At 39.3% G+C, this 22,979-nt stretch overlaps 1 protein-coding gene across 5 annotated transcripts in view; it reads right to left on the reverse strand.

Moving 5' to 3' along the window:
• ptar1 (protein prenyltransferase alpha subunit repeat containing 1) overlaps positions 1–22,979 on the reverse strand; it is a 216,028-nt gene that overhangs the window by 85,095 nt on the left and 107,954 nt on the right. For all 5 annotated transcript variants that reach the window (XM_077522170.1, XM_077522171.1, XM_077522172.1 and 2 more), the window contains 2 exons: positions 20,991–21,095; positions 10,745–10,988 (listed from right to left, as the gene is read on the reverse strand). In XM_077522170.1, the coding sequence (XP_077378296.1) occupies positions 10,745–10,988; positions 20,991–21,095 (349 nt within the window). The remainder of the gene's footprint in view (positions 1–10,744; positions 10,989–20,990; positions 21,096–22,979) is intronic.

Raw genomic sequence — 22,979 nt, forward strand, 5'->3', positions numbered from 1 at the left:
GGCTATCAAAAATAAATAAAAATATATATATGTTTGGATAAGTCTGATGCCAGTGAACATTTTGAGTGGTGGAAACTAAAAGAATATTCAAAAATGACTTCGTTATCACACTTAGAATGAGTTTACATTTTTTGTACAAAATACCGTATGTGGGGTATTTTTTTTTCATGCCTCAAGGGCTAGGTGGCGCTGCATATATAACTGAATGTTGTCATAGGGATAACTTCAGGCCTTGACGATAAACATACATGTCAAGTTTGGGATTTTTTGGAGCATGTACCGGGGAGTTATCAAGCATATCCTTTTTCATTGCGAAACACAAATTTTGATGCCCCGCCCTCATCATATAGTATTTCGAAAAGTCAAAATTTTTCCCCCTGTCGTTGGCTCAGGTCTTGACATGGTCCAGGCCAAGTCTTAACTCAGTCGGATGAAACGTGTAGGAGAAGTGGGCAAAAGTCTGCCCCCTGTGAATGTGCAAAAATCGTCAAAAATGGGACATTCAAAAATTCGTAGCTCACTTCCTGTTCATTTTAGCATATGGGTACAAGAGACTTTTTTGTAGGTCTTGGGCTCCCTCATACACCTAAAAATATTCGTCGTTCTTGCTTAAACGTACAACCGGGGCTGCTTTGTTAAAAATTTCGAGGGGGCGCTATTGAGTCATTTTTGTAAAAATAGCACAATCAACAATAAAATATTGCTCATTTTACCAGGCCAGATGTGTGTGCCAAGTTTCAGGAGTTTCTGTGCATGTTTAGACCCTCAAAACTGGCGTTGTTTTCTTGGCGAACAGCGCTTAGCCACGCCCACAGCAATTCGCGAAAACTCACAAACTTCGTGTTGTGACATCATGAAGGCCGAAACCCTCATCTGAGCAAATATGAGGTAGGTCCAGTTAACGTGTTTGGAGAAAAACATAGAAGAAAATTCGTAAGAAAAAAAATTGCCACTAGGTGGCGCTATCAGTTAGATGAAATGTAAGTTAGTAGATGTCTTGAGAGCTGGACTCTCATCAAATGTGTGAAATTTTGAGAAGATAGGATCATCTCGGTCAAGTTAATGCAGCTTTTATTGTCACGAAAAATCTTCAGACTTTGCGTCACCGTAGCGGCCACGCCCTTTGGCGAAAAGTTACAATATTCGGTGTGGGGCATCATCAACATCTTAAGGCTTTTCTGACCAATTTTCAACTGGATCCCTTCAACGAGCTCAGCACAGTAGCTAAAAACGTAAAGTATGACATTTATTGTAACCACTAGGTGGCGCTATATGTATAACTGAATTTTATCATATAGATGTTTTCAGGCCGTGACTATTACATTGCCTGAGAAGTTTGAGATTTTTTGGAGCTTGAACATGGGAGTTATTAAGCATTTGCTCTTTCTGGACAAATGAAATTTTAAAGGCAATATTTGATGCCCCGCCCCCATCATATAGTATTTCGAAAAGGCAAGACTTTTTGCCCAGTTGTTCTCTCAGGTCTTGAGATGATAAATGCCAAGTTTGAAGTCAATTGGATGAAAAATGTTTGCAAAGGGGGAAAAAGCATGACCACAGTGAATGTGCCAAAATAGGCCAAAATTGGACATAAAAAAATTCATAGCTCATTTCCTGTACATTCTAGCTACATGGTCCCAATAGACTTTTTTGTGCGTATCAGGGTGCTACACGTGCCTGCCAATTTTTGTTGCTCTAGCTCAAACGTGCCGGGCTTGGTTTATATTTTTCTATGCTAGGGGGCGCTATAGAGTCGCGTTGTTATGACGACTTCATAATATCAAATTTTTCGCCGGGCCTGAGGAGTGTGCAAAGTTTGGTGAGTTTTCGTGAATGTTTAGGTACCCAAAATCGTGATCGTTTGCGGAGAATAAAGAAGAAGAAGAAGAAGAAGAAGAAGAAGAAGAAGAACTAGAGCTGCGAGCAGCTATAAAGGGCCCTCGCAGCCCGGGCCACGTTGGGGTCCTTGCACGTTGGGGTACTTGCACGTTGGGGTACTGGCACGTTGGGGTACTGGCATATTGGAAGCAAAATTTCTTTGAAAATGGCATAATAAACGTTTACATGTAGAATATTTTTTTGCCAGTGTGTGTGTCAAGCTCAACGGGTTTTGGTGATTGTTAAGACCTACAAAAATCAGCGTCCTTTTTTATTTTTAGGCAATGAGTTGCCCTGATTGGTATTTTTTTGTAAAAGTGTATATACACATCATCGCTCGTTGTACTCATTGCACAATGTTACTTTTATTGTCCAAAGGGGCAATCAAAAATGAATAAAAAAAAATGGAAACATACATACGTTTGGATCGGTGTGAAGCCAGTGAACAATTTGAGTGGTGGAAACTAAAAGAATATTCATAAATGACTTAGTTATCACACTTAGAATGAGTGTACATTTTTTGTACAAAATACCGTATGTGGGGTATTTTTTATTTTTTTATATATTTATGCCTCAAGGGCTAGGTGGCGCTGTATTTATAACTGAATGTTGTCATAGAGATACCTTCAGGCCTTGATTATAAGCATACATGTCAAGTGTGGGATTTTTTTTTGGAGCATGTACCGTGGAGTTATTAAGCATATCCTTCATTCACGATATTGCTTTTAATGACCATAGAGGCTATCAAAAATAAATAAAAATATATATATGTTTGGATAAGTCTGATGCCAGTGAACATTTTGAGTGGTGGAAACTAAAAGAATATTCATAAATGACTTAGTTATCACACTTAGAATGAGTTTACATTTTTTGTACAAAATACCGTATGTGAGGTATTTTTTTTTCATGCCTCAAGGGCTAGGTGGTGCTGCATATATAACTGAATGTTGTCATAGAGATAACTTCAGGCCTTGATGATAAACATACATGTCAAGTTTGGGATTTTTTGGAGCATGTACCGGGGAGTTATCAAGCATATCCTTTTTCATTGGGAAGCACAAATTTTGATGCCCCGCCCTCATCATATAGTATTTCGAAAAGTCAAAATTTTTCCCCCTGTCGTTGGCTCAGGTCTTGACATGGTCCAGGCCAAGTCTTAACTCAGTCGGATGAAACGTGTAGGAGAAGTGGGCAAAAGTCTGCCCCCTGTGAATGTGCAAAAATCGTCAAAAATGGGACATTCAAAAATTCGTAGCTCACTTCCTGTTCATTTTAGCATATGGGTACAAGAGACTTTTTTGTAGGTCTTGGGCTCCCTCATACACCTGAAAATATTCGTCGTTCTTGCTTAAACGTACAACCGGGGCTGCTTCGTTAAAAATTTCGAGGGGGCGCTATTGAGTCATTTTTGTAAAAATAGCACAATCAACAATAAAATATTGCTCATTTTACCAGGACAGATGTGTGTGCCAAGTTTCATGAGTTTCTGTGCATGTTTAGACCCTCAAAACTGGCGTTGTTTTCTTGGCGAACAGCGCTTAGCCACACCCACAGCAATTCGCGAAAACTCACAAACTTCGTGTTGTGACATCATGAAGGCCGAAACCCTCATCTGAGCAAATATGAGGTAGGTCCAGTTAACGTGTTTGGAGAAAAACGTAGAAGAAAATTCGTAAGAAAAAAAATTGCCACTAGGTGGCGCTATCAGTTCGATGAAATATAAGTCAGTAGATGTCTTTAGGGCTGGACTCTCATCAAATGTGTGAAATTTTGAGAAGATAGGATCATCTCGGTCAAGTTAATGCAGCTTTTATTTTCACGAAAAATCTTCAGACTTTGCGTCACCGTAGCGGCCACGCCCTTTGGCGAAAAGTTACAATATTCGGTGTGGGGCATGATCAACATCTTAAGGCTTTTCTGACCAATTTTCAAATGGATCCCTTCAACAAGCTCAGCACAGTAGCTAAAAACGTAAGGTATGACATTTATTGTAACCACTAGGTGGCGCTATATGTATAACTGAATTTTATCATATAGATGTTTTCAGGCCGTGACTATTACGTTGCCTGAGAAGTTTGAGATTTTTTGGAGCTTGAACATGGGAGTTATTAAGCATTTGCTCTTTCTGGACAAATGAAATTTTAAAGGCAATATTTGATGCCCCGCCCCCGTCATATAGTATTTCAAAAAGGCAAGATGTTTTGCCCAGTTGTTCTCTCAGGTCTTGAGATGATAAATGCGAAGTTTGAAGTCAATTGGATGAAAAATGTTTGCAAAGGGGGAAAAGCATGACCACAGTGAATGTGCCAAAATAGGCCAAAATTGGACATAAAAAAATTCATAGCTCACTTCCTGTACATTTTAGCTACATGGTCCCAATAGACTTTTTTGTGCGTCTCGGGGCGTTACACGTGCCTGCCAATTTTTCTTGCTCTAGCTCAAACGTGCCGGGCTTGGTTTTTATTTTTCTACGCTAGGGGGCGCTATCGAGTCGCATTGTTAGGACGACTTAATAATATCAAATTTTTCGCCGGGCCTGAGGAGTCTGCAAAGTTCGGTGAGTTTTCGTGAATGTTTAGGTACCCAAAATCGCGATCGTTTGCGGAGAATAAAGAAGAAGAAGAAGAAGAATAACTAGAGCTGCGAGCAGCTATAAAGGGCCCTCGCAGCCCGGGCCACGTTGGGGTCCTTGCACGTTGTGGTACTTGCATGTTGGGGTACTGGCACATTGGGGTACTGGCATATTGGAAGCAAAATTTCTTTGAAAATGGCATAATAAACGTTTACATGTAGAATATTTTTTTGCCAGTGTGTGTCAAGCTCAACGGGTTTTGGTGATTGTTAAGACCTGCAAAAATCAGCGTCCTTTTTTATTTTTAGGCAATGAGTTGCCCTGATTGGTATTTTTTTGTAAAAGTGTATATACACATCATCGCTCGTTGTACTCATTGCACAATGTTACTTTTATTGTCCAAAGGGGCAATCAAAAATGAATAAAACAAAATGGAAACGTACATACGTTTGGATCGGTGTCAAGCCAGTGAACAATTTGAGTGGTGGAAACTAAAAGAATATTCATAAATGACTTAGTTATCACACTTAGAATGAGTGTACATTTTTTGTACAAAATACCGTATGTGGGGTATTTTTTATTTTTTTTTATATAAGCCTCAAGGGCTAGGTGGCGCTGTATTTATAACTGAATGTTGTCATAGAGATACCTTCAGGCCTTGATTATAAGCATACATGTCAAGTGTGGGATTTTTTTTGGAGCATGTACCGTGGAGTTATTAAGCATATCCTTCATTCACGATATTGCTTTTAATGTCCATAGAGGCTATCAAAAATAAATAAAAATATATATATGTTTGGATAAGTCTGATGCCAGTGAACATTTTGAGTGGTGGAAACTAAAAGAATATTCAAAAATGACTTCGTTATCACACTTAGAATGAGTTTACATTTTTTGTACAAAATACCGTATGTGGGGTATTTTTTTTTCATGCCTCAAGGGCTAGGTGGCGCTGCATTTATAACTGAATGTTGTCATAGAGATAACTTCAGGCCTTGACGATAAACATACATGTCAAGTTTGGGATTTTTTGGAGCATGTACCGGGGAGTTATCAAGCATATCCTTTTTCATTGTGAAACACAAATTTTGATGCCCCGCCCTCATCATATAGTATTTCGAAAAGTCAAAATTTTTCCCCCTGTCGTTGGCTCAGGTCTTAACATGGTCCAGGCCAAGTCTTAACTCAGTCGGATGAAACGTGTAGGAGAAGTGGGCAAAAGTCTGCCCCCTGTGAATGTGCAAAAATCGTCAAAAATGGGACATTCAAAAATTCGTAGCTCACTTCCTGTTCATTTTAGCATATGGGTACAAGAGACTTTTTTGTAGGTCTTGGGCTCCCTCATACAGCTAAAAATATTCGTCGTTCTTGCTTAAACGTACAACCGGGGCTGCTTCGTTAAAAATTTCGAGGGGGCGCTATTGAGTCATTTTTGTAAAAATAGCACAATCAACAATAAAATATTGCTCATTTTACCAGGCCAGATGTGTGTGCCAAGTTTCAGGAGTTTTTGTGCCAGTTTAGGCCCTCAAAATTGGTGTTGTTTTCTTGGCGAACAGCGCTTAGCCACGCCCACAGCGATTCGCGAAAACTCACAAACTTCGTATTGTGACATCATGAAGACCGAAACCCTCATCTGAGCAAATATGAGGTAGGTGCATTTAATGGGGTTGGAGAAAAACATTGAAGAAAAATCGTAAGAAAAAAAATTGCCAGTAGGTGGCGCTATCAGTAAGATGAAATATAAGTACGTAGATGTCTTAAGGGCTGGACTCTCATCAAATGTGTGAAATTTTGAGAAGATAGGATCATCTGGGTCAAGTTAAAGCAGCTTTTATTGCCACGAAAAATTACCAGACTTTGCGGCACCGTAGCGGTCACGCCCTTTGGCGAAAAGTTACAATATTCGGTGTAGGGCATGATCAACATCTTAAGGCTTGTCTGACCAATTTTCAACTGGATCCCTTCAAAGAGCTTGGCACAGTAGCTAAAAACGTAAAGTATGACATTTATTGTCACCACTAGGTGGTGCTATATATATAACAGAATTTTATCATATAGATGTCTTCAGGCCGTGACTATTAAGTTGCATGAGAAGTTTGAGATTTTTTGGAGCATGTACCGTGGAGTTATTAAGCATATCCTTCATTCACGATATTGCTTTTATTGTCCATAGAGGCTATAAAAAAAAAAATGAAACTAAATAAAAAAGTACATATGTTTGGATCGGTCTGATGCCAGTGAACATATTGAGTGGTGGAAAGTAAAACAATATTCATAAATGACTTAGTTATCACACTTACAATGAGTTTACAATTTTTGTAAAAATACCGTAAGTGAGGCTTTTTTTTTTTTTTTTTTTTGCCTCAAGGACAAGGTGGCGCTGTATTTATAACTGAATTTTGTCATAGAGATACCTTCAGGCCTTGACTATAAATACACATTTCAAGTATGGGATTTTTTGGAGCATGTACCTGGGAGTTATTAAGCATATCCTTCATTCACGATATTGCTTTTAAAGTCCATAGAGGCTATCAAAAATCAATAAAACTAAATAAAAAAATATGTATGTTTGGTTAGGTCTGATGCCAGTGAACATTTTGAGTGGTGGAAAGTAAAAGAATATTCATAAATGACTTAGCTATCACACTTAGAATGAGTTTACAATTTTTGTAAAAATACCGTAAGTGGGGTTTTATTTTTTTTTGCCTCAAGGGCTAGGTGGCGCTGCATATATAACTGAATGTTGTCATAGAGATAGCTTCAGGCCTTGACTATAAACATACATGTCAAGTTTGGGATTTTTTGGAGCATGTACTGGGGAGTTATTAAGCTTATCCTTTTTCATTGCAAAATACAAATTTTAATGCCCCGCCCTCATCATATAGTATTTCGAAAAGTCAAGATTTTTCCCCCTGTCGTTGGCTCAGGTCTTGACATGGTCCAGGTCAAGTCTGAAGTCAGTCGGATGAAACGTGAAGGAGAAGTGGGCAAAAGTATGCCCCCTGTAAATGTGCAAAAATCGTCAAAAATGGGACATTAAAAAATTCTTAGCCCACTTCCTGTTCATTTTAGCATATGGGTCCAAGAGACTTTTTTGTAGGTCTTGGGCTCCCTAATAGACCTAAAAAAATTTGTAGCTCTTGCTTAAACATACAACTGGGGCTGTAACGTTAAAAATTTCTAGGGGGCGCTATTGAGTCATTTTTGTAAAACTAGCACAATCGACGATAAAAAATTGCTCATTTTGCCAGGCCAGATGTGTGTGCCAAGTTTCATGTGTTTCTGTGCATGTTTCGGCCCTCAAAATTGGCGTTTTCTTGGCGAACAACGCTTAGCCACACCCACTTTTCTGACCAATTTTCAACTGGATCCCTTCAACGAGCTCGGGACAGTAGCTAAAAACGTAAAGTATGACATTTATTGTTACCACTAGGTGGCGCTATATGTATAACTGAATTTTATCATATAGATGTTTTCAGGCCGTGACTATTATGTTGCCTGAGAAGTTTGAGATTTTTAGGAGCTTGAACATGGGAGTTATTAAGCATTTGCTCTTTCTGGACAAATGAAATTTTAAAGGCAATATTTCATGCCCCGCCCCCGTCATATAGTTTTTCGAAAAGTCAAGATTTTTTTGCCCAGTTTTTGTCTCAGGTCTTGAGATGATACATGCCAAGTTTCAAGTCAATCAGATGAAAACTGTTTGCAAAGGGGGGAAAAATTGACCACAGTGAATGTGCCAAAATGGGCCAAAATTGGACATTCAAAAATTCATAGCTCATTTCCTGTACATTTTAGCTTCATGGTCCCAAATGACTTTTTGTGCGTCCCGGGGTGCCACACGTGCCTGCCAATTTTCGTAGCTCTAGGTCAAACGTGCCTGGATTGGTTTTTATTTTTCTACGCTAGGGGGCGCTATAGAGTCACGTTGTTGTGACAACATCAGAATATCGAAATTTTCGCCGGGCCCAAGAATGTGCAAAGTTTGGTGAGTTTTCGTAAATGTTTAGGTCATCGAAAATGTGATCGTTTGCGGAAAAGAAGAAAGAAGAAAGAAGAAGAAAGAAGAAGAAGAAAGAAGAAGAAAGAAGAAAGAAGAAGAAAGAAGAAAGAAGAAAGAAGAAAGAAGAAAGAAGAAGAAGAAGAAGAAGAAGAAGAAGAAGAAGAAGAAGAAGAAGAAGAAGAAGAATTCGAACGAAAAACAATAGGGACCTTACTAGGGGTGTGCTCAAAAAATCGATACAACAATATATCGTTTCGGGCCTCATTACAATACACGTATTGATACGCAGGCGTCAGAATCGATATTGCTCATTAACATTAAATAGGTAGTTAACGTTTGCCTTTGCAGCTTGCATTTTACCTAAAAAAATAAAAACCAGCAGTGTCTTTGAAGTTAATTGCCTTCAATTAATACAAAAATAGCTCACCAGTGATTGGACACTGTGTCTTGCTAAGAAAATTTAATGCAGAGGAAGAATGTCAACATTTATTTACTTATAAACTTAACGTGGCACATGTCGTAATGTACCAATTTTCGTATATTTTGTTTAAAAACGAAATAGAATGTGTTACATGAAAAAAAAAAAGTTTTTATTTCCCAAATATTTCAAATAAGCACATTTTAGAGCTGTAATTTTAATACTTTGATATTTTTACTCATATCGGCTCATGCCTATTAATACATTTTCCCGGTGTGTCTGTGAAAACTGCTCCTTGCTCTGCAGTGCATACACATTTAGACCAGGCATGCCACTTGGTGATAAACCAGAAGAGCTACTAACAAAAACGTTTTTGTCATCCAGCATAATAAACGTATCCTTTAGGTATACATATGACTGTTATTATAAAATGCAAGTAAACAATTGTGAAATATTGGGATACGTATCGCCTGAAGATCAATTATTGGGATACATATGTATCGCGATACGTATCGTATCGTGACCTCTGCATCGTGATACGTATCGTATCGTGAGGTTGGCGGCAATACCCAGCCCGGTAGCTTCTCGGGCCCTAATAATCCGATCGAAAAACAATAGGGACCTCTCAGCGGTAGCTGCTCGGGCCCTAATAATAATTTTTACAAAAACAAGAGGGACCTCGCAGTGGTCGCTGCTCGGGCCCTAATAATAATAATAATAATAATAATAATTATTATTATTATAATAATAATAATAATAATAATAATAATAATAATAATTCCAATGAAAAACAATAGGGACTTCGCAGCGGTCGCTGCTCGGGCCCTAATAATAATAATAATAATTTTTACAAAAACAATAGGGACCTCGCAGCGGTCGCTGCTCGGGCCCTTGACCTGGGATTTACACCGGTTGCGTGTGCGGTGCGGCTGCGGTGCGTCTTGACTGCGTGCTCCGGACGCGTCAATCTTTTGGCCAATCCACACAGCTGCGGTCCGGCAGCTCCGTCGCCGACCACTTCCCGCCGTGTCTCGCGTGACCGAGCGTGATCATGTGCCATTAAAACCAACAACAAACACACAGAAAGTCTGTGCTCAACAGAGAAGCAGAAAGAGAGGTGGACTTTTATTATTTTGTGGCTTTCTACCTCCAATATAAACCTCTCCTCGTCCATGTTCGCTGGTGTCTAAACCGTGTATGAGCACCTCGCACGTTAACTCCAGGCCCGTCTACGCCCACATCACGTTTTGCTAACATGCTTGTGAAATAGGAGCTGGCGAGTGTTTTATCTTGAAAGGTAACCGGAAATGTATTTTGAAACTGCGTCGGTCTTCCTGTCCCGCTCGATGTGTTTTGTGCTAGCTTGCCATTTGCCGGAGGCCTACCGCTGCGGCATCCGGCAAAAATAGAAAATAGGTCTATCCTTGCGGAAGGGCTGCGGCACGCCGCAGCTGAGACGCAGTCGACACGCAACGCACACGCAAGCGGTGTAAACTGCACAATTCGAATGAATGGAATCTAATTGCTTGTGTCGCCGGAACGCACCGCAACCGCACCGCGACCGCATCCGGTGTAAATCCCGGGTAAATAACCCTACTGCCATATTACAAATAAATTGTTTTTTATACTGTAGCATTTTTCTAAATATGCAAAAGCACAAATAAATTATTTGTACAATTTTGAGGACTAAACACAATTTCTCTTCATAACATTATGTGGCCCTTGCGTCCTTCTGATTTTCTGTATGTGGTCCTCAAATGAAAAAGTTTGGACACCCATGATCTAGAACATCAAGTAACTGTAATTTTTCATCATTTTCTGCACAGTATTTTGGACAAGACCAAGAGAACGCCAAGAGGCCCCTACATACCTTGACGTTGCCTTTTGCCATGTGTTGCAGCACCCAGATGCGGTGCGACCATGCATTGTAGTTGCTGGGATAACTGCATGCGGCATCAGAGCAGACATTCAGCTCTTTGTGGAGCATTTCAGCAAGATGGTAACTAAACTGATGACTCTCTTCGACATCTGCCCGATCCGCTTCACCGTGCCGCTGCTTTCCAAAGCAATCCATAGCTGAGAGCAGTCTCAGGATTTGCTGCAGCACCCACCGTCTGCAATGAGGCATCAGCTACCGATTATCATTTGGTGTTGGCAAACCATCATCTATTCACTAACTTAATAAAAGGGAAACATTTATTAGGCACCTTTCAGTTAAGATCATCTTACAACACACAAAATATAACATTTGCTGTTAGATGTCGATGCCAAGGTGTCATGGTGTAATTGAGTCCTATTGTTGAGTCGTTGCACGGTTCCAAAGCTCTGAACCCAAAAGAGGAAAACAGGCTGAAGGTATACTGAGGACCATTGTGGAAGAAGAGTCGGGAGTACGGTGCGGAATAATGACTGATCAGGAGAGAGGTATAGTTATAGAGGGTTCCCGCTGGGTCTAAAAAATAAAAAAAAATAAAAATCTCAAATACAGAAAGTTAAATTTTAAGCCTAAAATGTCATATTTTCATCCTAGGTCTAAAATTCTTACATCCGCCCCTTACATTCCGAGAAGTGTCTGCTCTGTAGAAAGAAAGAAAAAGAACAACAAAATGTGCCTGTTGCATTGTTTCTATTATTTGCGTGCTCAAAGTGAAGGAGACATTTGAGGGGGTGCGTTTGCATTGTAGTTCAATGTAGTTCGGGCGGGTGGGAGCGAAGGTACGTGGGGCGGTGCAAATGAGATGTTTGGTGAGATATAACGCGCCATGGCTTGTTTTGCCGCGAGATACGACAACAGGAGGGGGAGGAATTATCGGTGTTGCTGCGGACATCCCGAGCTCAACATGTCAAGCAAACACTACCATCCCGTTAGTGTTGGTATGTATTCACTTTTTTGTTTTTGTTACATTTGTTGAACTGTGTACCAAAAAAACAGAAGACATCAAGCCAAAGCATCATTAGCACAGTGGTGACCAGTTAATTGCGATGCTGAAACGTTTTTTCTAAGAGGACTTTTGCCATAAGTTGGCTGCGATAAGTGAAGCAAAGCAAAGCCCCTATCTCTGTGAGTGTGTGCGAATGTCAATGAAGCGGCCGCGTCCAGAGCTCGTACTTTAAAAAAAAAAAAAAAAAAAAAAAAAAAAAAAAAAAAACACTATTGTGCTTTCATACATAACAGTAATGCATATAAACCACCTACAATCTAATAACAATATTGAGGCACTTATTTGCTCATGCAAGCACAAATTGATCGCTTCACAAGCAAATTAGCTTCCCCTTCATCTGACAATTAACATTTTAAACATAGAAGGCCAAAATATCCCTCATGAAAATTAAATTGCACTAATAAACTAGAAATGCCATTTCTGGGGAAATGGCGTGTGAAGGCTGGAGTGCTGAATGAATACCTGTGGAATGATTTAGAATAATGTTGAATGATGATGAATGATATTGAAAGATATTGAATGATATTGAATGGTGTTGAATGATGTTGAATGATACTGAATGACATGGAATGACCTTAACATGCTGAAGTTGGAATGGTTTAAATTCATCCAGAAATCTAGAAGCAGTTGAAGGAAGACAAATACCACAAAAGTAAAATTAAATCAGCAAGAAACAAGAAAACAAGGAAGAAATCAAGAAATGGAGGAAGTAGCAAGTAATCGGGAAAGCAATGGAGTAAAGTGAGAAGAATTAAGTAAGCAATGAAGTAAGGAGGGTAGAATCGAGTCGCAATGGTGTAAGGAGTGGCAAACTTAAGCAATGGAGTAATAGTCACTCTGTTGAAACCAGGTAACATTTGCATGAGTATACTAAGCTAGCATTAGCATGCTAAGCTAACATTAGCATTAGTATGCTAATTTATCATTAGCATGCGAAGTTAACATTAATATTGTCATGCTAAGCTAACATTAGCATTAATATTCTAACTTAGCATTAGCAGGCTAAGCTTACATTAGCATTAGCATGCTAACTGAGCATTAGCATTAGCATTCTAAGCTAACATTAGCATTAGCATGCTAAGCTAACATTAGCATTAGCATGATAACATTAGTATTAACATGCTAAGCTAACATTAGCATTAGCATGCTAAGCTAACATTAGCATTGGCATGCTAAGCTAACATTAGCATTAGCATGCTAACTTAGCATTAGCATACTGAGCTAACATTAGCATTAACATGCTAAGCTAGCAATAGCATTAGCATGTTCAGCTAGCATAAGCATTAGTTAGCATTAGCATGCTAACTTAGCACTAGCATGCTCACTTCCTGTTGATTTCAGGCCACTTCCTGTTGAAATTGGGTCACTTCCTGTTGATTTTAGGTCACTTCCTGTTGATATGAGGTCACTTCCTGTTGATTTTAGGTCACTTCCTGTTGATATGAGGTCACTTCCTGTTGATATGAGGTCACTTCCTGTTAAAATCAGGTCACTTCCTGTTAAAATCAGGTCACTTCCTGTTGATTTCAGGCCACTTCCTGTTGGAATCGGGTCACTTCCTGTTGAAATCGGGTCACTTCCTGTTGATATGAGGTCACTTCCTGTTGAAATCGGGTCACTTCCTGTTGATATGAGGTCACTTCCTGTTGATATGAGGTCACTTCCTGTTAAAACAGGTCACTTCCTGTTAAAATCAGGTCACTTCCTGTTGAAATCGGGTCAATTCCTGTTAAAATCAGGTCACTTCCTGTTGATTTTAGGTCACTTCCTATTGAAATTAGGTCGAAATGGCGGAAATCCTAGGCGTCCCTAATCAATTGGCCAAGATGGCCGCCGCCCCCGGTGGACGACGTGGCGGAAATCCTAGGCGTCCCGAATCAATTGGCCAAGATGGCCGCCGCCACCGGTGGACGACGTGGCGGAAATCCTAGGCGTCCCGAATCAATTGGGCAAGATGGCCGCCGCCACCGGTGGACGACGTGGCGGAAATCCTGGGCGTCCCTAAACCATTGGCCAAGATGGCCGCCGGCCTGTGGGTCCAGGTTGGCGAGAATCCTGGGCATATCTAATCATTTATCTAAAATGGCCGCCATTCATGGTAATTTGGAAAATGGCCGCCATGTGTTGTAAGTTAGGTGCTAAGATGGAAGAGCTCATGACGTGAAATGGTGGAATATATTGAAGTTGGAACGAAGTCAATCGGATAAATAATGTGGAAGTAAATGGAAAATGTAGAATGTGGGAAATATTTGGGTACGAATTTGGGAATTGTGGGTAAGGCGTGAATTTTGGAACTGAAAAGCTGGAAGAGCTCATGGCTTGAATTGGTGAAATATATTGAAGTTGAAACGACGTCAATCGGATGAAAAATGTCGAAGTAAATGTGAAATGTAGAATGTGGGAAATATTCGGGTACGAAATCGGAAATTGTGGGTAAGGCATGAATTTTGGAACTGAAAAGCTGGAAGAGCTCATGGCTTGAATTGCTGGAATATATTGAAGTTGGAACGAAGTCAATCGGATGAATAATGTGGAAGTAAATGTGAAGTATAGAATGTGGGAAATATTCGGGTACGAAATCCGGAATTGTGGGAAAGGTGTGAATTTTGAAACTGAAAAACTGGAAGAGCTCATGGCTTGAATTGCTGGAATATATTGAAGCTGGAACGACGTCAATCGGATGAATAATGTGTAAGAAAATGGAAAATGTAGAATGTGGGAAATATTCGGGTACGAAATCGGTAATTGTGGGCAAGGCGTGAATTTTGGAACTGAAAAGCTGGAAGAGCTCATGGCTTGAATTGCTGGAATATATTGAAGTGGGAACGAAGTCAATCGGATGAATAATGTGGAAGTAAATGAAAAATGTAGAATGTGGGAAATATTCGGGTACGAAATCGTGAATTGTGGGTAAGGCGTGAATTTTGGAACTGAAAAGCTGGAAGAGCTCATGGCTTGAATTGCTGGAATATATTGAAGTTGGAACGAAGTCAATTGGATGAATAATGTGGAAGTAAATGAAAAATGTAGAATGTGGGAAAAATTCGGGTACGAAATCGTGAATTGTGGGTAAGGCGTGAATTTTGGAACTGAAAAGCTGGAAGAGCTCATGATGGAACATATTGAACTTGGAACGAAGTGAATCGGATGAAAAATGTGGAAGGAAATGTGAAATTTTGAATCTCCCATTAAGAATACATGGGGAAAAATCGGGTACGAAATCGGGAATTGCGGGTAACACGTGAATCGTGGGAATAAGAAAAATGGAAGCGATGTAGGCACGAATATTTGGAATCGTTTGAAATTGGAACGGAGTGAATCGGGTGAAAAATGTGGAAGTAGAAGCTGGACAAAAAAGTGCGAGGAATAAAATATAAGAATAATAATAATAAGAATAAGAATAAGAACTAGAAATGCCATTTCTGGGGAAATGGCGTGTGAAGGCTGGAGAGCTGAATGAATACCTGTGGAATGATTTGGAATAATGTTGAATGATGATGAATGATATTGAAAGATATTGAACGATATTGAATGGTGTTGAATGATGTTGAATGATACTGAATGACATGGAATGAGCTTAACATGCTGAAGTTGGAATGGTTTAAATTCATCCAGAAATCTAGAAGCAGTTGAAGGAAGACAAATACCACAAAAGTAAAAATAAATCAGCAAGAAATAAGAAAACAAGGAAGAAATCAAGTAAGAAATGGAGCAAGTAGCAAGTAATCGGGTAAGCAATGGAGTAAAGTGAGAAGAATTAAGTAAGCAATGAATTAAGGAGGGTAGAATCGAGTCGCAAATGGTGTAAGGAGTGGCAAACTTAAGCAATGTGGAGTAATAGTCACTCGGTTGAAATCAGGTCACATTTGCATTAGTATACTAAGCTAGCATTAGCATGCTAAGCTAACATTAGCATTAGCATGCTAACTTAACATTAGCATTCTAAGCTAGCTTTAGCATGCTAAGCTAACATTAGCATTAGCATGTTAAGCTAACAGCATTAGCATGCTAAGCTAATATTAGCATTAGCATGCTAACATTAGCATGCTAACTTAGCATTAGCCTTAGCATGCTAACTTAGCATTAGCATTAGCATGCTAGCTTAGCATTAGCATGCTAAGCTAACATTAGCACTAGCATGCTAAGCTAACATTATCACTAGCATGCTAAGCTAACATTAGCACTAGCATGCTAAGCTAACATTAGCACTAGCATGCTAGCTTAGCATTAGCATGCTAAGCTAACATTAGCATTAGCATGCTAAGCTAACATTAGCACTAGCATGCTAAGCTAACATTAGCACTAGCATGTTGATATCAGGTCACTTCCTGTCAAAATTGGGTCACTTCCTGTTGAAATCGGGTCACTTCCTGTTAAAAACAGGTCACTTCCTGTTGATTTTAGGTCACTTCCTGTTAAAATTAAGGCCTCCAGCCTTCACACAATAATAAGAATAAGAATAACGGGAATGGTGTAGAATAACATATGTGTGAAGGCCTCCAGCCTTCACACAACTAGCCACTAGAGGGTGCTAGAACTGTACAAATGAAAATAAACCTGACTTTTTTTAACAGATGAGTTCCTTTTAAATATTGTGAACATGACGACGACAATATTGTGGCAGTTTTAATATCACTATATCACGATATTGCCTTTATCGTGACATTCCTAGTGGTGATATTTTTGATGATATTGGTAATAATTAATGAATAGATTTGTGATTAGCACTTCGGAATAATAGCACTTTTATTGCAGCAACAATATGTCAGCCACTTTTTTTTCCCCCCACAACTGGAATGTAAACAAAGTGCAAATATAGCAACTTTAAAGAGATAGTTCGGATTTTTTGACGTGAATCTGATCTTAAAGCGATACAAGACTTAACTCATTTTCCAATATTGGATCAGTGCTTCTCAATTATTTGTAGTTATTATAATGTAATTATAGTATCATTTGTCTATAAAATTGTTATAAGCACACCTCTGCATAACACTGTATCCGTATTAACGTATAAGAGAATAACAAAAAAAAAAGAAAGAAATATGGACCAACTTACAACAAAGAATAGCTTTATTAACTGTAACAGAAAATATTTAAAGTGCATCTGAAATTCAAAAATAAAATTAAATCCTTAATTAAACTATAAACATTTTTTGACTGACTGTCAAACCATGATACGGAAAAATAAAATTACATAAAATCAATAAATAATAATGCAACATTAACTCAGGAGCACAATATTTAAAAAAAAAAAAAAAAAAACCTTTAACCTGCAAACTAAAAATATAAATTAATTTGTGCTGATTTTTTTTTTTTTTGCTGTGTGCAAAGCGCACATGCTCAGTGCAAACAAAACCCCTACACCACCGAGCGAATGCTCCCTGCGCACACTCTCTCAATGAGAGCGCAACTGCCCCCTAATGTAGTGGAGGTGCCATTGCACTTTATTCTAGGACAGTAAAAATAAATAAATAAATAAAAATAAAAAAAATAAAAAAGCATATTCCCCGAGGTCAAACGCGCCCCCCTTGATGGTGCCTCGCGCCCCCCTGGGGGGCCCCGCCCCACTATTTGAGAAGCACTGTCTTAAAGCGACACAAGACTTATAACTCGTTTTCCAATATTGGATTAGGTATTGTGTACAAATAATAAAAGTGCAAATATCTCTGCTATCTTATTTCCTGAAAGCCATTATCCTGGTTATGTGATCGTGATGACGTAACCCTATTAAGAGCTCCTTTGACAGCATGTTGTGTGTTCACAGCAACAGCTTCCAAATGCAAACGTCACACCTGGAATCAACTCCAGATCTTTTGACTGTGTATTTGATGACAGGTAAATGAGGGGAAGGCCCATTTTTTTTATTTTTTTTTATTTTTTTATTTTTGTAGCCTTCTGAGTTAATTGTCCAATTACTTTTGGTCCCCTGAAAAAAGAGACAGCTACATTTTAAAGAGCTGTAATTCCTAAAACACTGCTCCAATTTGGATGTCAACACTCTCAAATTATAACAGAGTCTGCACTTTAATTCTGTATTGATTATATGATTGAATCCTGATGATGTTTTTGTCAACAGCTAAAATAAAACTTGTGTTACTGTCCAAATATTTTTGGGCCTAACAGTACACTTAGAAATGATAATCCATGCCTTTGTTACATCTCGGCTGGATTATTGTAATGCACTTTATTTTGGGATCAGCCAGTCCTCCCTGCAGCGTCTCCAGCTTGTCCAAAATGCTGCTGCTCGTCTCCTCACTTGTGCCCGGAAGAGGGAACACACAACCCCTATCCTGGCCTCTCTTCACTGGCTGCCCGTGAAATTTAGAATTAATTTTAAGATTCTTCTATTTGTTTTCAAATCTCTCAATGGACTTGCCTCACCTTATCTCGCTGAGCTCTTGCACCCCTACACACCTGCCCGGTGCCTCAGGTCAGCAGACCAGACACAATTGGAGGTACCAAGGGCTAAGCGGAGGCTTAGAGGAGATCGAGCCTTTGCTGTTGCCCGTCCCTCCCTTTGAAACAACCTACCACTAAATATTAGGCAGTCCCCCTCGTTATCCTCTTTTAAAAGATGTCTAAAACACATCTGTATTCTTTGGCTTTTGGCGCACCATGAGACTTGTTCTTGGTGTTTTGTGGTGTGTATGAGTTTGATGTTTAGTCTACTTATTTATGTATTTATTTATCTCTTTATTAACTACTTCTTATTTATTCACTGATGTAAAAATGTATTTACTTGTATAAAAACAAAAACAAAAAAAAACAAAAAAAAACAAAAAAAAACCTGTATTCGCACTTCAAAATGTTTGCTTTGTTCTTATTTACTGCAAAATTGATGTTTATGTACAGCACTTTGTATACAGCAACGCCTGTTCTTAAAGCGCTTTATAAATAAAGTTGAGTTGAGTACATCCATATCTTTCATTTTAATTAAGTGCATGCTTCTCTTGATTAGTTTTTAAAAAAAATTCTTTTCATAGGATTGATATACAGTCAAACCTCGGTTTTCGAACGCTTCTGTTCTCAACCAAATCGATTTTCAACCAGAAAATTCGAGAATTTTATGTCTCAGAACTCGTCCAAAAATTCGGCTCTCAACCAAGCTGAAAAAAGCCGAGCGTACCTGAACGTGACTCACTCGGGAGAAAAAGCCGAGCGTACCTGAACGTGACTCACTCGGGAGAAAAAGCCGAGCGTACCTCAACACGACTCACTCGGGAGAAAAAGCCGAGCGTACCTGAACGCGACTCACTCGGGAGAAAAAGCTGAGCGTACCTGAACGCGACTCATTCGGGAGCCGAACTAACTCGAATGCCCAGGATGCTTCTTCCGTAGCACATTCGTGTTCAAAGTTCATTTGGAGCAGACCTGTTCATTGTTATTTACGCAAATCTTTTTTTTTTAGTTTTGCATCGTGTATTAGCCCCTAATCATGGGTCCAAAGAAAGCAAGTGCAAGTGGTAAAGCTGGTGAAGAAAAGAGGAAAGTAGTGTGCAGAACTATTGAATTTAAAAAAAGAAATGTTTGCATTTTGTTAGTTTTTTTTCATCATTTTAGATAGGATATCGAGATAGAACAGTGTGTATTTCTACCCTTTTCTATTTATGGTAAACAGTATACAGTGCAGTTTATGGTGTAAAATAGTAAAAAAAAAAAAAAAAAACTTGGAAATTTTTTTTTTTAGACTTGGAACGGATTAAAATTATTTACAGTAATTATAATGGGAAAAACTGTTTCGGATTTCGAACAAATCGCTTTTAGAACAGCCTTCTGGAACGGATTATGTTCGAAAACCGAGGTTTGGCTGTTGTTTAGTCACTAAATCAAACTGGTATGAATAAAATTGTTTCTAATGTACCAAATCCAGCCTGTTTCTGTGTGTCGCTGAGTGAATTCTTAAAGTACCACTTAGGAACTTAACTCAACCTTAATAAAATATTTTTATAACTCCTGATGAAACATTGACTTGAAACTAGTTGAATGGTAGCTTTGCCATGGCCTTAGTGGGATCTGTATAATTTTTACTGGCACTAAACTACTTTGTGGCGGATGGTAGGAACACTTCCACACAAAAAATTACAAATGTGCTGACTGCTTTATGGCAAATGTCACTTCCCCCTTTCCCCATTCATTACAAAGACGCAAGTCAATTTGAATGTTGACTCATGATTACTGCTTTCCTCGCAGAAGCTGCAAAAACAGAACATTTTTGACTTGAGGAGACAACACAGAAAAAGGGAAGCAACACGGATAAAAGGACAGTCAAGTATCAACACTGGCCAGGCTTTCACTCGCTGGCATGAGCTCAAAAACGACACAATGTGCTTATCCTCATGGGAAATGAGGTCTTCCTTCAGGCATAACATTACCGCTTTAGTCCATATCGTGCAGCAATAATCAACGTAAACCAAAAGTTCTTGAGTGTTGCTTTAATCTTTCAATTCAGTAAAAGAATTACTAAATTCTAAATGGACCTCCTTCATTTTTATGACTGATTACTGAGGTTTGTTGTGTGTTTTCCTCTCCCAATTGATGAAACATATGTCGTGCCCCTACATGAGTCCAGCGAAGAATACATCTACTCGAGTCATGCTATTTTTAATTTTGCTTTTCAAACGAGACTAATTATCGCTACAGCACTATATTTTACCATCCATCCATCCATCTTCTACCGCTTATCCGAGGTCGGGTCGCGGACCAGACTCTGGCAACGGTCGTACAGGGACCAAACAGCCCGTATCAGGGGGCCCGGTACCCCGTACTTCCGAAGCACCCTCCACAGGACTCCCCGAGGGACACGGTCGAACGTCTTCTCCAAATCCACAAAACACGTGGACTGGTTGGGCGAATTCCCACGCACCCTCGAGGATCCTGCTGAGGGTGTAGAGCTAGTCCACCATTCCACGGCCAGGACAAAAACCACACTGCTCCTCCTGAATCCCAGATTCAACCTCCCGGCGGACCCTCCTCTCCAGCACCCCTGAATAGACCTTACCAGGGAGGCTGAGGAGTGTGATCACACTATATTTTACATCTTACTGTATTTACGAACACTGCGATGGCCAATCAGAGCCTGTGAAAGCTACAAATGTGTCCCCGCGGGCTGTATTTTGCTTAGTTCTATATTACAATAATTACATGTCGTAGTCACATGAGAAATTATAGTCTTACCGATGTATCCACGTCTCCGGGCTCTTGGGGAATTTAGTGAGCGCCAACTTGCCTAGGTAGAGGTCTTTTTCTGCGGTAAGAAATCCACACTGAATCAACTCCTTCCTATAAGACATACATCACAATAAACAACATACCGTACACCTTTCACACAAAATCAATCGCTGCATATAGTAACATTTAAGTAGACTTGTTAGATCTCCTGATAATGACTATGGTGGGACTGGTACTAAGAGTCACATTCATGGAATTTTGACCCAAAAAAAACAAAACAAAAAAAAACAAAGAAAACTAGACTAGACTAGATTTTCTGCAGAAATTGTGAGGGAATGCTGAACGCTGAACGCTAATAGCTGGATGCTAAGATTTTTTTTTTTTTGAACTTACATTTTATTGAGTTCTTTTTTTACAACAATAGAGCATTTTGTACAACATTCCTTAAAAGAAAAACAATATACATGTATATGAAAAGAAAATACAATAATTAGGACATAAACAGTGTCATCTATACACTTAGCATTCCTACACAGCCAACAATAGTCACTACAGTCACTACAATCAACGAGTAGTACATCCACAAGCACCCCTCCCAGCGCGTATTGCTAGTTGGACCTCAATATCAAATCTTCCACCTGGCTCCATCTTTTTCTAAAAATATGCATTTGAATTCGTAATAAGTAGGTTATCTTTTCCATGTGATAGATTTCTCTCAATTTTTGAATCCAAAAATTAAAGGAGGGAGGTTCAGTTTGCAGCCAAGAGCTTGTAATACATTTCAGAGCTGCTGTGAAAAGAATGTTTAAAAGATATGTTGCAGCCTGTCCCTGCACCCCAGGTGGAGTGGTACCAAGTACAGCCACCATTAAGTCCCTTGGTATTGTGACTTGAAAAATCTGGTTTATGGCCCTATACACTTCATCCCAGAAACACTTTAGTTTGGAGCAAGACCAGAAAATGTGTGTGTGATTAGGCACCTCAGTGCCACAATTCCTCCAACACAGACTTGGGACATTAGGGGTCATCTTAGCAACAATATCTGGGGTCCTGTAGTATCTACAACATATCTTCCATTTAAATTCTCTCCATGTGTTGTTGTGAGTTAGTGGTCCGGTGCGCCAACATACACACCTCTCTCCACTTTTCATCAGATATAATCCGACCCACCTCCACCTCCCATCTTTGTTCTGCAGAAATGGGCTGATCATGAGCCAATAATACAAATATTTTATAAAGTTTTGTAATAACTTTTTTGTGCTCTTGCCGTTTTTGACATTCAATTAAAAACATTTCAATCGGTGATGGGTCCATTATTTTTCCCCATTCTTTATGAGATGTCAAAAAAAGACCGTATTTGTAAATACCTAAAAAAATCACTTTTTTGGAGCTGTGAATTTCTCCCCAATTGTTCGAACGACAATAAACCATTTTTATCCATCAAGTGATGAACGTAGACAAGACCCTGATCAGCCCATTTCCGAAAGCCCACATCTAAACTATTTGGAGTGAAGGATTTCAAGTGTGCAATACTAGACAGAGCAGAGAGGTGAGTTGGCATCTTAAAGGCAAGTCTGACTCTCTTCCATATGTCAAGTGTGTTTTTAGTCCACCTTCCCAAACCCAAAACCAAAATGTCAACAAATGGCAAAGCTTGCAGAGGCACAGAGCACATTGTTTGTTCAATGCTTAACCATCTCGTATGAACATCACTTTGCAACCATGATATCAAAGGTTTCAATTGTGCTGCCCAGAAATAATATTTCAAATTGGGTAAATTAAGTCCACCCTCTACCCCAACTCTTTGAAGTGTTTTATATTTTATCCGGGGGCGCTTCCCCTGCCATATAAATTTTGAAAAAATTTTATCCACTTCTTCAAGTGTAGTCCTAGGTACTTTTAAAGGCAACATTTGGAATAGGAATAAAAACCTTGGTAAAACATTCATACGAATGGATTCTATGCGTCAAATGAGTGAGAGAGGCAGTGCTGACC

The sequence above is a fragment of the Festucalex cinctus genome, chromosome 5 (assembly GCF_051991245.1).
Source record: "Festucalex cinctus isolate MCC-2025b chromosome 5, RoL_Fcin_1.0, whole genome shotgun sequence".
Classification (NCBI taxonomy): domain Eukaryota; kingdom Metazoa; phylum Chordata; class Actinopteri; order Syngnathiformes; family Syngnathidae; genus Festucalex; species Festucalex cinctus.